This window comes from Phyllopteryx taeniolatus, chromosome 1 (genome assembly GCF_024500385.1).
Source record: "Phyllopteryx taeniolatus isolate TA_2022b chromosome 1, UOR_Ptae_1.2, whole genome shotgun sequence".
NCBI lineage: Eukaryota > Metazoa > Chordata > Actinopteri > Syngnathiformes > Syngnathidae > Phyllopteryx > Phyllopteryx taeniolatus.
Window position 1 is genome coordinate 6705198 of NC_084502.1, and position 16931 is coordinate 6722128.

The 16931-nt window shown below is 41.9% G+C and overlaps 1 protein-coding gene across 3 annotated transcripts in view; it reads right to left on the reverse strand.

The window, feature by feature from the left end:
- mtor (mechanistic target of rapamycin kinase) overlaps positions 1–16931 on the reverse strand; it is an 86257-nt gene that overhangs the window by 55400 nt on the left and 13926 nt on the right. For all 3 annotated transcript variants that reach the window (XM_061767263.1, XM_061767282.1, XM_061767273.1), the window contains 10 exons: positions 16441–16570; positions 12024–12274; positions 11829–11915; positions 8748–8915; positions 6565–6677; positions 5905–6067; positions 5038–5130; positions 3762–3908; positions 996–1138; positions 189–351 (listed from right to left, as the gene is read on the reverse strand). In XM_061767263.1, the coding sequence (XP_061623247.1) occupies positions 189–351; positions 996–1138; positions 3762–3908; positions 5038–5130; positions 5905–6067; positions 6565–6677; positions 8748–8915; positions 11829–11915; positions 12024–12274; positions 16441–16570 (1458 nt within the window). The remainder of the gene's footprint in view (positions 1–188; positions 352–995; positions 1139–3761; positions 3909–5037; positions 5131–5904; positions 6068–6564; positions 6678–8747; positions 8916–11828; positions 11916–12023; positions 12275–16440; positions 16571–16931) is intronic.

A 16931-nucleotide genomic window follows, 5' to 3' on the forward strand; every position in this document is an offset into this window, starting at 1 on the left:
GCTTCCAGGAGGGGCATTCATATTGTGCCATTTTAAAATCCTCTAGGAAATAGGAACATTTTCAGAGGACAATTTTAAACAGCACACCATGAGACATAGAGCTGAGATCACACGAAAAAATATGACCCGTCCAGTCCCGCTGTCTAATTACACCAGGGAGATTTGGTGATTTAATGTTCAATGCTGACCTTGTCACTGTGCTCCATGAACTCTGCCAGGTTGAGTAGGGTCTGTGTGACCTCTGCAATGTCCTGCGATGTGAGTGCTAACTCAATGCTGCGGATCAGCTCATCCTGCTGGTCTTCACTTAGCTCGGACCAACAGGATAGGAAAGCCGCGTTGAAAAGGTCCCTGTGGACAGAGATAGTCAAAAGTGAAAAACAGAGTCGTTGGTGAGGAAACAGTGTTTCAACTAGCTTACAAACTCACTGATTAACCAAGTGCAATCTGCTTCAAATTTACAGTCATGTGGTCACATCTGGAAGCTACTACTGCTTGCGACCAGTAGACAGAGCCACAACAACATTTGCGCTGTTGATTTTTGAATTTATTTTGTTTTTCTTTGCTACGCTCAGTGGTACCTATTCATAGAGCAAGTGCTACAAAATGATCAACTGTGTTTTCCCCTATTCTGCGAATAAAGGCCCATTATATTCCATTTTCTTAGAGAAGAAACAGGCTGAACCAAGAGGTGGATAAAACTATATGGACAGAAGTACACACTTTAATCAAATGGTAGACTAATCAGGGGTTCGTTAGACTTTCCTTCAGCCTGAATCTTACTTCTTCATGTTACAGTCATTTTGGATAGTCTACGTTTCCAACTTTGTGGGAACACTTTATGGAAGGCCCCCCAGATCAGTGGCCAAAAGACAAACTCAAAACCTTTGAGCAAAGAGATCAAATACATATTTTCTTCCATCTTCAGTTTCTGTATGTGTAATGGCCAGGTGTGCTAATACTTGACTCCGTGTATGACTAATGTGGTGGTGTACCTGGCCAATGGGATGTAGGTTTGAGCCAACGACCAACACGATCGCAGCGCAGGGGAGGAAGACTCCTTCAGGAGGACGACACTTAAGCGTCTCAACCACTCCAGCCAGTCGTCTTTGGAAACCTTTCGAGCGGCGCCCCAGGCCTGTGAGCAACAGATCGTTTTCTAAGGGATTGGAGAACTACGTGGGAGCAGTCTGTTGGCCATGCATTTCTGTCATGAAATATTTCAAAGAAACTAAGATTTGATTGATTCTAAATTGATTCCAAAGCAAACAAAAATCAAATGTGATTTTGGTTCTTCTGTTATATTGAGAATTGATATTTGTCCCCTGCTTTTTGATTCATCATTGACGCCGCCTTGACTCAGGAGTTTCATTTGCTCAGTGACCAAGCTTGTTACTCAATTGAATAGCACTCTAGTATAAACTATATATATATATAATACAATATAAAAGACAATGTAAAGAAATAAACTGGTTTGATAAAGTGTACAGTGGGGCAACCAAGTATTTCGCCAAGTATTTTGTAGTTCTCCCACTTAAAAAGACCCATATAGCTATGATGAAAATTACAGGCCTCTCTCATCTTTGTAAGTGGGAGAACTTCCCCAATTGGTGGCTGACTAAATCCTTTTTTTGCCCCACTGTAATTACGCCGGAAGTCACACACTGTGGTACATTTGTTTGCTAGGTTGTGTCTTTAAGGGACATGACCTAGTGAGTGACGTCAGAAGCCAAGAGTCAGTCGTGTTGGCCTTTTACCACTCAGCAAGTTCAGTGTCGGCGTCTCCCCCATTCTCCTTGCAAGTGTTTTCATTTTGTTTTTGTGTGTTTGACTGCTAGACCCATTTAAAGGGGAAGAAAACCCAAACAGTTTTCTCCGGGTACTCCGGTTTCCTCCCACATCCCAAAAACATGCATGGTACGTTAATTGAAGACTCTAAATTGCCCGTAGGTGTGAATGTGAGTGCGAATGGTCCTTTGTTTCTATGTGCCCTGTGATTGGCGGCCAACCAGTTCAGGGCGTACCCCACCCCTCGCCCGAAGATAGCTAGCTCCAGCACGCCCGCGACCCCAGTGAGGATAAGCGGCACAAAAAATGGATGGATGGATGGAAAATGCAACCAAATTTTGGGCAAGAATATGAAAATATGTTTAATGTTTATGTTTTAATTTTGAAAATGGTGCAACAATTTCTGCATAGTTTGGAATCCATGCTCTACAGTCCCCTCCAAAAGTATTGGAACAGCAAAGTCAATTCCTTTGTTTTTGTTGTATACTTAAGACATTTGGGTTTCGGATGAATATGAGACAAAAGTTCAGAATTCTAGATTTTATTTTGTGGTATTTACATCGAGATGTGTTATACAACTCCGGAATGAGCAAAGTTTGATTGAAGCCACCCACTTTTCAAGTGAGCAAAAGTATTGGAACATGTGAGTGATGGGTGTTTCTAGTTGCTCAGGTGTTGCCTTTTAGATTGATTGCTTAAACATCCGAGAGTGCCTGTTTTTGGCGTTGGGTTTCACCTGTGAAAACACCATTAGCTGTTAAGCAAACATGAAGACCAGAGAGCTGTCTATGGGAGAAAAGCTGCGAGAAGAGGGAAAAACCATCAGAGCTATTGCACAAACATTGGGCATAGCCAATACAACATTTTGGAATGCCCTTCAAAAAGAAAGCAACTACTGTTGTACTGAGCAACAGACATCGAACAGTTGTTAAATGTTATTTACTTTAAGTGAATTTAATAATATCTGTTCCAATACCTTGGCTCACTTGAAAAGTGGGTGGCTTCAAACAAAAGGGGCTCTGTCCTGAGTTGTTTAACACATCTACAAGTAGATACCATGAAATAAAAGCTGGAATATTCATCTTTTGATCTGAAACCCGAATGTCTTCAGTATACAACAAAAACAAAGGAATTGACCTTGCCGTTCCAATAATACTAACAAAGAAACTACGTAACAGCTTTCCATGAAAGGTGGTGTGGTATGAGCAAAATATCTGCATCAAGAGGGATTGGATTGATGGTTATTTTCTCTGAGAAATGATGAAAATACTCCACAACTTATTTTCTACCGAATCTTGAAGCAGGGATAAAGAAATCTAATTTCACTGTTTGAATCACCGGATCTGCCCAAGGTATCATGGAATGCAAATGGCCCCCCTTGGCCGTTCCTAATGCCTTACATCATCCCCTACGATCCAGAAAGTACCTACAGCTAACAAATGAACGGAATACCAAACAAATACAGCACAACAAGCAAACTAGTGCTTCACATTGTTTTAGAATATTTGTTAAAAGCTCTGCACCCTGAGTACAGTTTATCACTATGAAAACTTAGATCTATGAAGACAGTGAGCATGATTTCTCTTTGTTAACTATTTTGTCATGTGTCAGTAAAAAAAAATATGCTAACAACAGATACGGACCCCGTTTCTTTTGAGTATAGCATTACACTTTCCGCGAAGCTATGGCAGATAGTTCGATATCTTGCATTATTTCTTGCGGCTTGGTAGAGGCCTGTGCTCTACCAGGTTGTTGCTGTTGTTTTACACAGCATCAAGGCAGTCAAATAGCCAGTGTGTGTCTTAGATTTACCCACTCGTCTTTAGAATTTTTTCCTTCTAATTTGTCACTGTCGTTTCTTAAGTCACCACCTGAAGTAAAGTAAAATGTCTTGCGCACATGGTCTGTGGTTGGTGTGATTACTTCATCTAATCACAACTTAAGCCAAATGGAGCGCTTGCATTATTTCTGACCTTCTGAAGAGCTGTTGTGCTGACGTGAAGTTTCTTCATTGGTCCTGCCTCCACTGGTCCGCTGACCAGGGTATCTCCTTGGTTACCACGGAGATGGCGGTGCTGAAAGATTAGAGGGTTCTCTTCCTCCTCTGCCAGAGTATAGCCCTGTTATGAACACAGACATGCAAGGACCACACACATAAAAAAAGAGGCCACACACAGACTAGAGTGCCATGAAAGAAATATAGGCCCCCCTTCTCAAATTCCCTAAATTTTTGCAGTTTCCCCACTTTGTTTAGGATCATTAAACAAATGTAAATAGACAAATATAACCCAAGTGAACTTAAAATACTATTTTTAAATGGCTATTTCATTTCTTAAGGGGAAAAAAAAACTATTCAAAGTTACCTGGCCCTGTATGAAAAAGTAATTACAGAACAAGAAATCACAATAATTGACATCTATCAGTCTGGAAAGGGTTATAAAGCTTTAGGATTCCAGCGAACCATAGGGAGAGCCATTATCTTCAGATGGAGAGAACATGGAACAGTGGTGAACCTTCCCAGGAGTGGCTGGCCTACAAAGATTACCCCAAGAGAACGGCAATGACTCAAGCCACAAAGGAACTCAGGACAACGTCTAAAGAACTGCAGGCCTCCCTTGCCTCAGTTAAGGTCAACAATAAGGAAGAGACTGGGCGGAGCTCCACCAACGTCAGGTGACTGCTAAACCTAATAAGTATGTCTCAGCGTAATAATCTAAAACCAATTGTCTTGTCACTCGACGCAGAAAAGGTTTTTGACAAGCTTAACTGGACTTTTCTGTTTGTAGTACTTCACAAATTTGGGTTCAGTGATTCATATGGTCACTGGATTGCAACATTATACAGTGGGGCAAAAAGGTATTTAGTCAGCCACCAATTGTGCAAGTTATCCCACTTAAAAAGATGAGAGAGGCCTGTCAAACATAATAAAACATAAAAGACAATGTCAAGAAATAAATAAAGTTGAATAAAGTGTACAGTGGGGCAAAAAAGTATTTAGCCACCAACTGCAAGTTGTCCCACTTAAAAAGACCCGTACACCTATGATGAAAATGACAGGCCTCTCTCATCTTTTTAAGTGGGAGAACTTGCACAATTGTTGGCTGACTAAATACCTTTTTGCCCCACTGCATCTATTTTAGTGAATAACTACTGATGTGCTAATTATTTGCTTGTGTTATATACATGAGCTTGATATACGTACATAGGTTTTTAGTATTTTTATTGCATACAACAGGGAGAGGGGCTCACCTTAACAATGCGACATATGAGTATGTCATAGCGTTGGTGGTTGATCCGGTGCTTCAACATCACTTTATTGACCATGGGGATGAAGATCTGGTACTGCAGATGGGAGGAAGGTGAAAGAGAGTAATGAGTGCTTAATCCATCCATTTATCCTCACGAAGGTCACGGGCGTGCTGGAGCCTATCCCAGCTATCTTTGGGCGGGAGGCGGGGTACACCCTGAACTGGTCGCCAGTCAATCGCAGGGCACATACAAACAAACAACCATTCACACTCACTTTCACACCTACGGGCAATTTAGAGTATTCCATGAACCTACCATGCATGTTTTTGGGATGTGGGACGAAACCCGAGTATCCGGAGAAAAGGCACGGGGAGAACATGCAAACTCCACACGGGCAAGGCCGGATTTGAACCCGGGTCCTCAGAACTGTGAGGCAGATGTGCTAACCAGTTGGCCAGCGTGCTGCCCGAGTGCTTAATTATATACTTAATTTTGTTTGCTCTCAACCTTTCCCAAAAGCCAAATAAATGAGGATCAAACTACTAACAAAGCTGACATCAAAAGCTTCCTTCACGCATGTTGCCAGACGTGGCTACATTAGGAATGCTAACGACAGTGTTGATGAATGAGGAGGGGTAAGACCTGGGAGGAGACCAAGTAAATGTGATCTTATCCAACACTCGTAAAAAGAACCCCCCACCTACAAACAGACCATGACATAAGCAGTCTCACGGGAAGTAATAAAGGGCAAGGGGGGTAGGGGTGACTGAAATACCGTTCATAAGCAGCCAGCAGTGGGGAGGCTGGAAGTGTTCTACTGAATAATTGCTCCCCCTGAGGAGAGCCCCGCTGAGAGCAAACGGCTACCTTCTTGCCCAACTGGAACACGAGTGAGGACAGGGTGTCCATGGAGGTGGAGCGCAATTCCGGCGTACTGTCAAGCGTCCGGACGATGGGGTGGATAATGCGAGAAGCGTAGTCGGTGAAGTCCAGGGATTCTGTCAGCCTGTCCAGAGTCTCCAAGGCAACCCTGAGACACCGAGAAGGAAAAATCTAAATGAACTTTTAACACTGTAATAAATTTAGAGGTATTTGCATGTTCTGCTTGCATTTTCTAATATTTAAACTGTTCCATGCACCATCCTGAAAATAGTTTGGAATTTTCAATCATGCTTTAGCTGTCCAATAATTTGCTGTTTTACCATGTCAAAATGAATATATTTTGATTTTGTGCTGAAAAATAACAATAAGAACTATGATAATATAATAGTTATTAAGATTAATAATACATATTTATGTGTGTGCGTGTCTTTGCGTGGGGGTAGGAGGGGCAGGTCGTTTCGCGTCTGTTCTATTTCTGTAATTTGTTTCATTTTTTTGTGAAACACTGTTGCATTTTTACGTATGAAAGGTGCTACAAATACAAAATAATAAATACAGTTTGATTTGATTTGATTGCGTGAGACTCTAGTGAAATAGCATTTTCAGGATAATACAACACTACAACCACAGACGTGCGGTACAGACTTGCGGGCCTGCAGGGGCACATCGGGTGCATCAAACAGCTTGACAATGGGAGGCAGCAACAGGTGGAGATAGTCGTCGAGGTTGGCACCAAACAGCTGGATGGCATTTAGCAGCTGTAGATGAAAGCACACAACTCAGTACAAACCTCTTAACAGGTCTCTTATGGCGTCACTTATTATAACAAGCTGTCAGCAGACATACTAATTAAGCTACTTTGAAAAATGTTGCTGATTTAAGGCTTCTTTATTTTCACGCGGGCGCTGACCGCGCTGACATCACTGCAGCTATCCTAGCTAGCCTCTATACTCGAGCGCAACCCGTGTGTGCAGTTTTGAAAATGTACTGCAGTTCCCCTCCAAGCCCCCTGGCTACGGCCCCCTGGCTACGGCTGGTATTGGCTAAGGTGGAATTTCCTCTGTATGTTTTGGCCCATTTCCGGTAGCCGTTTTTACTTTCCTTTCCATAACAATATAGAAAGCAACAACAATGGCAACCGTGGAAGTGTCTGCTAGAACAAATGGACCTAGATGACCAGGTGATCTGTTTAATTATGCTGCAAAATCGATCAAGAAGGCGGCGGCGGTATGTGGAACCAAGGAAAAGGCTGAGTACGTCATCACAGCATGTGACTAAAACGGACCAATCACGAGAGATGATCTCCGTGGCATTCTACGAGCAGCAACAATATGTGCCGTGTGCGTGTCAAGTGATGCCAATGCGTCGGTCACGTGATGCAATGCAGGCGTTGTGCGCCGCGCGAACGCTGGAGTATAAAGAGGCCTTTATGGATTTCTAGGATTTGGTGGAATAATGCATTTAATTCTGTACAAAAGCAGTGGGTGGGCAAACGGAAAGCAATGTTGTATGTGTTGATATAATACTGTATGTCACATTTAAGGAATCCTCTCTGTCCGCCAAAACACATGACCACAAGTCACATAGCGTGACGGGAGGAAGCTGAGGTGGAGGTGTGCGTGTGTATGCTGAGCGATGCCTGTAGATAATGAACAGCTCGTTGGAATGATGGAAGTACGTTTTTCTTGTCCTCTCTTTTGGATTAGTGGGTAACTGAAGTCCCATTTCCCTCAATTTTGCAATCCTCTGGAGCCGAATCCAGACCCTGAGCTGTCTCATATATGACCAGTCTATAGGCTGCTGTTATCTAATACTAAAGCCTCAGAGACTAACCAGTAGCAGGGGCAAATGCACTGCACATGACCATTTAAGTTTATGATAATGTCATTTTGGTCTTTTTGGTGACTGAACCATGATTTAGGATTTCAGCTAAAACAGGAGAGAGTGGCTATTGGAAGTCTACATGATGTCATCTTTTGGCTACTGCATTACACACTTATGGTTTAGCACATTGGAGCCTACAAATTGGAAAGGCCCAAAGGTACAGCTTGGTATTTGATCAAAACGTTTGTTAAAAATATGCATTGAAAGAGTTGAACCGCCATCGTGCATGATGTTAGGAGACAACCATTAAATGACAGGCCTTCGCCCTTTGTTTGACTTTTTTTCAGTTACTCAAAAAGACAACAAGCCTCAACGTGGTGTAATTAAGAAAAGAACGTGTGACAAGAAGAATGCATACCAAAAATTACGAGAAATAACCACACAACATTCAGAGCGGTCAGACAACAGCTGTGTTTTCGCTTCATATCCAAGGTACAGTATAGACTGTTTTGTTTTTAAGTAATAATGTCAGTGGCTTACTTATTATTCCACTTTAATGAAATTTCATTTGAAAATGTTACTGTACATTTAATAAAAAGTTTATGATGGTGGCATAGTGACCCTGGAAAAAATTATTCTTGAATTTTTATCATAAGCAGGTCGACCAGCTTCACGGTTGAACTTTAAAATGTGTCAATTTACCAGGAATGCAGTGTTCAAGCGGTGTGAGCGTACAGTGGTTTCTCATCCTTGCAACGAGGCTGTATTAAAATGTCTTCATCCCATACCAAAATGGTGTACATTTTTCCAACCTGATGGCAATACCCGTTTAGCCCATGGTGAGATTTCCAAACTATTATAAACACACAAAATGTGAATGTTTCAAGTAAAAACCTCAACCTGAACACGGGAGGATAATGTTTTCACCGGCATTCATTGTTGCAAGTCGTCAGTTTTGGAAAAAAAGATTGTTGTTTTTGTTAGGAGCACCACCCTGCACTTACCTTAATGGTAACACTGCGCCCAGTGCTGTTGTCATGCATGAAGACACGCAACATGTGCGGGATGAGCTGAGGCAGGTAAAGTTTAAACTCTCCGCCCAGCGCCACGACAATCTGTTCGATCAGAAGGATGATTGTGTTCTGCATGGGATTGTTAGGTGTCCAGTACTCCTGCAAAAACAAAGTATACTTTGGTTTTCCCAGTAACAACAATAAAATAATCATTAATCAGTTTTACATTTGCTATTTTGTTTGTAAAGACATGAGCATGATACTTATTCAGAAGTTCTGCAAGCCTCCATGGATTGCAAGACTATCAGAGACTATTAATTAGGCTCTAGTTCAAGTGACAGTTCTCATTTTTTGCACCGATGTGGCACAATTTAAAAAAATGCATCAGTTATCCTCCAATTGGAAACACGCCTCGCTCAAATTTGGATACGAATTAAGTGGGTATCAGTGAAGTGACTGTAGAGTTGATTGGTATTTTTTTTTGGTTTTTTTTTTTTTACATGTTTCTTTAAATGTTATTGTTTACTTCTGTGCTGTCACTGTCCTATGTTGACGTGCATTTTGGGCATGTGTGCGTTGGACAGGGCCCCATTTAAAAATACATGACTGGACAGCAAAACATTACTTTGTGGTCAATATTCTCATAAAATCTATCATACGAGCTAAAAGATGGCACAAACCAAATCATGGTTAAACAAAAAAACAGATGACCAAGTTGAAATATGAGTGACCTTAATAAATGTTATTCCAATTATGGGCTATATTGTATAATTTTTATGTACAGTATATAATATTCAGACTGTGCATTTCAAAGCATTGCAACAGGTCTGGTCTAGTGTGGAGGATTTGTAGTGGTCTGAGAAAATGGGATAAAAAGTATTTCCTCCAAGTTTGGGAAGTTTTCATGTGCTGGATCCAGAAACACAGCGCGTCACAGTATTAGGTGTAGCCGGAGAGCGTGGGCGGGACCCGGGACAGGACAATTTACTGGGAAATAAGATGACATCACACTTCTCGGAGGTTTATGACAGTATTTGAGGAGTAGCTGCTGGGCATGAGCACTGTGTTCCTAAGGGAGTCCCATCATATGGTGGAGGTGTTTTTGGTCAAGTGGCCAGAGGGCAAATACTGACTTCCTGCCTTGCCTGCTTGTGGCTGCTGACTACAGAACAAATGAGTGTACATTCCGAATGACTATTCCAGCCCCCTCATCTGGGTGCAGCAGTTAGGCTGAAAGAAATAAAAAAAATGAATAGATTCTTTGTTTCATTCGCCTTTTATGAACTCAGTGGGACTTGAGGCACAGTGGCACGGTTCTCTCCATTATTTCTCGCTCGGCTTTATCACCAGTGAAAAAGTGCTTTTAAAGTTGTAATACAAGGACAGTCATATGATATTTTGTGCCTTGCTTTTTAATAATGTGCGAGACAGGTGGGTTTGTGCAAGTGCGCGGGACAATGGCTTTAGCAGTCATTTGGCATCATGTGATGAGGATAAATGTCATGAGTCATAGTCGGTTTTAAGAGTAAGAAAGAACTGGACATTTTTCGTTGAAAACATACCTCAGAGCGGTTAACTGCGTGTACCAATGCCGTGTGTAATTCAGTGTGTGAAGTGTTATTCCCAACAAGCAAGTGGCTGGAAAAGCCTGAGTGGAAAGAATTTGTCTACATTTGCTTGAACATTTGACGTGATTCTCTCGGTCCTGCTTGAGTGATACGTTGTTTAATAAATTGCTATGACGTGCAATGCCATGTGACATGGGGGCCAGAGGTCATTCACAGAGGCCCCGATTGAGTTACTAATGAGTCAAGTGGAGAGCAAAACCTCCTCAAGGGTTTACAACTGTTTGCGTAAAGAAAAAGACTGGGTGATCTCCATTTAGAAATTGCAGACAAGTGTTTCCCACACACAAAAAAAAAACTGTCTTCCATTATACAGAGCATCAAATTCTCAAAACCTTTTGAGCATAGAATTATTATTATGAAAAGATATTTAAAAATATATCATTGTTACAACCCTTAGTCAACTACTAATTACTAGACTTTACACCGATTTACATCGGGCTGATCGGTATCGATATTCGCCGATCCGATCAATGACTCCGTAAAAGACATTTACTCCGCGTCGCCCCGTGCACAGTGTATTTTAATCCAAAAGCTAGTTATTTTTGCCTTGTCGCGTGTCTTTTAACATAGTATTGGAAATATCTGACGGCCAATAAAGTTCCATCCATCCATTTTCCGAGCCGCTTATCCTCACGCGAGTCGCGGGCGTGCTGGAGCCTATCCCAGCTATCATCGGGCAGGAGGCGGGGTACACCCTGAACTGGTTGCCAGCCAATCGCAGGGCACATACAAACAAACAACCATTCGCACTCACATTCAGACCTACAGGCAATTTAGAGTTGTCAATTAACCTACCATGCATGTTTTTGATTGAACCCCGGTCCTCAGAACTCTGAGGCAGACGCTCTAACCAGTCGTCCACCGTGCCGCCGGCCAATACAGTTATTAAAAACAAAACAAAACAAAAAAACAAACGTCGGCGGTGTGGAACAGACAACACGCAATGCCCGGCCGGATCAAACTACAAGACAAATTTGCTCTTTCACCATTGCACTATGTCAGACTACTGCAATAAAATCTTGTATTCCGATACCACCGCATCCCGTTTTTTACAATCATTGGGCTTTTTCTTGTCAACTCAAATGCGACCGGATACACTCGTTACCGTGGCGACAACAAGAAGAGTGGCGCGAGCCGACTGTATTATAAGGACAAAATGGGGGAAAACGTGTGTTGGTGGTCATTTTGCTCTAGGCTGCTCTGAAAAGAATTTGCAGTCGGACCAGATGACTATTCAATACACAGGTTCCAAAAGAGATCATTTCCAAAAACATCTGCAACCAGTGCTAGTTTGTTCGCTCTAAGCTTCTCTTGAGCTCCTCTCTCCTCCCCATTGCTCATTTCATCTGTGACATATTAAATCATTGGAACATCCTCAGTGATGAGGAGAAGGGGGTGCAGGGGACTGTAATTAGAAGGATGGAAAGTAAACATAATTACTCACTCTGATGAGGGTGAATATGTCATCCATGTAGGGACGGATGTGGATCTTTACAAAGCATACGACCATTCCCATCTGCTGAAAGAGGAACTGGAGAAACACAAAGAGGAACGAGAGTAAGACCAGAACGGCTTTGTGAATATGGCTATTATTAAGTAGATGCTATCATACTAGCCTATCTGTAGTGGTCGTACCTACCTCGCGGATACTGGCATCACAGACACGGATCACATTGAGAAAAGTGGGCATGACCTGTGGTAGGAACTGGACGCACTTGAGGCCCAGGGACTTGAAGATGAAGGTGACGGCCTGAACCACCATGGTGTGGTGGTTTGACAGTGATGGATCTCTCAGGATGCGCATCAGAGTAACGATTGCCACGGCGGGGTAAAACTCATCCAGGGGCAGGTTGCCCATATTGACCAGCATCTCACTGGTGCTGTAGTCCGCTGGGATGAAGAGAAAACTACAGTCAGCCACAGAAGTGAATTGAATGGGATTTGATCGCACACCAGCTGCATAGCTCTTCTATGTGAACTAATACACTACCAATGGCTTCTCATAACAGATCGAAAAATTATAATATTTGTGGAATAAAAGTAAAAATGCAGATTCACAGAAGGTGGGACACATGGCTTTTCTTCATCTTAGTATGTGTCCCATTGTAATATGCATAGTAGTGGAGTCCTCTATTGAGTGCACTTGATGGTGAATAATGTTTGCACCTTTGTGGTTCTATGTACTCTCACAATACTTATATTAGAGGATGTTTAGGACCATAACTGTCTTCTGAACGAATAAATACCATTTACTTAATCGAGACATCCATTGATCCAAAAAGGCTTCAGCCTATTGGACAAGGGGAGGTTTACTGCAGGAACATACTGTGAATCACAGCGCTAAATCCAAAATGCGACTCTACAAAGTTCAAAACACAGCTTCATCGCATGTAGCTTGACTGCTTGTTGATGGCTATATCCTGTGTGCTTCATCATCTTCAAGGGAAAACATCCATGGAAAAGCAAGTGTCTGCCAAAGTAAAGACAGCATTCTAGCATTATGACGTTCATGAGGTAACGCACAATCATATGGGCTATACGGTTATGGTGGCTCCCTGCAGACACACAAGACATTACGTTGGGTTTATAAGTTGTAATTTCGATATAAAATCTACATCCATTGCAGAGGTAAGTTCTGCTTATTCAGAGACTTTGGGTGAGTAGGTCTGATTTTGGCAAATGAGTCATTAGCTTTACATAATCTCAAAGTTCAACTGACAACTGTTGGTTGACCATTCATCCCTGTATCCCAAGTAGTTTTGTGTATGTTTTTTGACAGTTGAAGCTTATAGTGTCTTGTGCATAACTTCTGTATTTCACAAGCAACATGAATCTACAGACGTCAGGTATTTAGCGTCTCACTGACCTTCTGCAAGAGAGCTCGTCTCCCTGAAGAGTCGGGACTGGAGACGTAACAGACTCGTCATTAGGCCTGCCGACTAAAGACAGAAGCTTTGCTCTTGTCCTTTTTATTATTCAAACCTACAAATTGTCTGCAGAAGACAGCTAATGGTCTGTTTGTTTAGTCAAAAAATAAGTCATCAGTGTGGTGAGACGAAGTAACGGATAATATTTTGTCATTTTGAGGCTAGTGATAGTAAAAAAGCCAACTAAAGAGATGGGCAGAATGTGACAGGCAAAATGGGTGCCCTAAAAACCCACACCCCACACAATGACCCTAATAAATCTGCCCACACATACAACCTGATCCTTCAGGTCTGGCTGGACTCCGCTCAGTTTAGGAACAATCTGGTAAGACTATTACCATATTCTATGTCAAGACACAAGCTGTGATGCAGGCAGAGCCTCTCTACGCATACGGTTGGTTACATGTAGATTCAGCGTCGAAATCTAGCCATCATTTGTATGTCAACTTTCTAAACGTTGTTTGTGACTTAATTAAAGCAATCAAGTCTGTCTAAATTAACCTGATAGCAGAATTAGACTACATTTGTGTTGTGGGTAATTTGGTTTATTACAGTAAGTTTTCTTCCACAATAAATATCATACATTCTGACAGAAAGTGAGCACTTTTTTAAAAAACTGACACATGGAAAATTCAGACACATTTAAGTAGACAAAGTGACACCAAGAGAAATCAATTCAGAAATCAACAATATACACCAGAACATGGGAACCAAAGGGGAGGTATAGAAAGATTTGACGATATGAGTCTGTAGCCATTGTTTAAAACAGTCAGCAGAATTAATTGTTTGTAGAAAATGGTTCCACAGAGTTGGCGCTAGGAATGCAAATGCGTGATCACCCTTTGATTTGCCGTTTGTGCAGGCAGACTGATAGAAGGCAAAAATGTGTGGTGAGAGAGAGGTCAGGTAGAGCAATGAGAAACAAGGAGCTTGGACGAGGTCATAGAGTGCTTCATAAGTAAGCAAGAGGATCTTATCCTGCAGTTGATTCTCAGTTTTACTGGAAACCGGTGGAGGGCTGCAAGAATAGGGGTAATGTGGAACATCTGGCTTCTTTTTGTTAGAAATCTAACTGCTGGATGCTGAATTCACTGGAAGCGTTTGAGAAGAACCGGGAGAAAATAAATGTGTGGATTTTAATTGTTTGAGAACCGACGGGGACAAAATAGGTCTTTATCATAACTACGCACTTTCAGATTGCATGCCATTATGAATGTTCATGTTTAAGAATCGCGCTCGTGCATGTTAGCGAGGGGCGTGGCTTTTGTCAGAGACTCGAGGGGGGGAGGGATTCGTGAAATCTTGCTCACGGTTTTAAAACGGCAAACTCACCCTTTAAGAGAAGATATTTGGAGCATGTTGATGTCTGTAGTACTACTGCTCAAAAGGCCAAAAAATGTCAATGTACAAAATAAAAATGGTCATGTCAGGCTGGCGGCAGCACGACTGGATAGCACATCTGCCTCACAGTTCTGAGGACCCGGGTTCAAATCCCGGCCCCGCCTGTGTGGAGTTTGCATGTTCTCCCCTTGCCTGCGTGGGATTTCTCCGGGCACTCCGGTTTCCTCCCACATCCCAGAAACATGCATGGTAGGTTAATTGAAGACTCCAAATTGTCCGTTGGTGTGAATGTGAGTGCGAATGGTTGTTTGTTTATATGTGTCCTGCAATTGGCTGGCGACCGGTTGTACCCCGGGTGTACCCCGCCTCCCGCCCGAAGATAGTTGGGATAGGCTCCAGCACGCCCGCGACCCTCGTGAGGATAAGCGGGACAGAAAATGGATGGATGGATGGAAGTCAGGCTGGCCGCACTGCTTCTACTGCGTTTCACTGTGGTTCTACCACCACCACCAACACATGCACATTGCTTTGATTATGAGGATTTTTAAAATGTCTCCAGCACAAGGTTACATCATGTAATTATTTCCATCAACTTTTTTGTGATGACTTTTTAATTTCTATTCATTTGTATTGTACACAGTTTAACTTATTTTTATCCTTGTATGACAGTTAAAAAAAATTCTAGGCTTGTTGATGTACAGATAAAGGTTCAAATATGGCACAATAATTGATTTCAATTCTTTTCAAAGACAAAAATGTTGTTCGGAAGTCAACCAAGGTCCCCGATTAGATTGTGTTTGACCTTGGAAAAGGTCACATTATTTTCTTTGTTTCCTTTGTTCTTCATATTTTGTGCCAATGGTAGTTGGTAAATCAGCCCGAGCTAAAGCACCACAAATCATAAGATCTTTTTATCCCAAGTCTGCCTATCCACACCAGGACACGTGCAGTGTGTCCTAAATACCCAGATCGAATGAACGCCACACACGACCTCTGCCAACGACAACCATGTGCTTGAGACACTTCATCACTCATTCAAAACTCGAGAACCATTTTGGATGAGAAAGCCCCAAAAGTCCAGACGCTCTGAACCATCTTTGAACTGGCATTTTGTCAACCCAAACAGCAAAAAGAGCTGATGAAGTCAATCCCGATCCCTATAAAATGCCTTATTTTACATCTTGGATTGCTTTTTTAAAACTGTTTTTACACACATTTCGTAAATGGTAATTGCCCCGTCACGTTCTGCTTTTAAAACCCCTAAGAATTCATAAGCATTAGGCCATCCACAGGAGGTTTGCAATTGCAAATGCACTGTATCCTCCATGCCTCATTGAATATATATATTTTCAAATGTATATCCAAACACAATTTATTATAGTTACAAAGGTCCTATGGTCAGCAAGCGTGTTAAAATCTGGCAGACATTGCAAAATTCCATGATGGTTAATGTAATAAGGCAGCAGTTACACTTATTCATCTTTATATAGCCACTATGCTATCCATCAGATTTATATAGACACACACTGCAGTCACAGCAAAATAAATACAAAATAAATAAAAAGATCAAGCTAAATGTACATGTGTAAATAATGACCCGAGAGAGACTTTAGGAGAGGTCCGTGACAAGCGTGTGGGTGGACAGAAAACACTTTCCAGCTGCTGAGAATTTAATAGCGCTGCAGTTTTTAAAAGACTAAAAAAATACAATGTTTAACTAATCAATATTCAGAGCACAATAAAAAGAACTGCCTACGCAAAGATTAGTTACAGTGATTGTAGGCATACCTGAATCCTGACTGGACTTGGACTCAGATAGGCTGACTGCAGAGGCGTCTCGTGACTGGTCGATCATGCCAATATTCACCTTGTGCTTGTACGGGTCCAGAGCTCCAAGCAGACCTAGGACACGGATGGCCTGGTGGGGATACATACCATGACATGTCATTCAAAGTGGTGGAAATCTACCAATATTAATGAATACTGTTGTAAAAGAGAGCAATCACAGAGCGCAGACCTCGGCCAAGGCTATAAATGCATACCGGCACCTCAAATGTTTTCCTCATTTATTCCCTTGTAACTGGAAATGTAGAATCTGAATGAAACTTTATCTCCTTTCAGCTACTAAAATCTCACATAAGCGTACCCCTGTAGCTAATGAAATTTGACAACTATATAAGCATTAAATATAGATTGCTGCTAAATGCGCTCAACGGCTCATATCCAGATGAAACTCGGTTTAAAATAATAGTTACACATAGCTAATTTTGGTCAAACTA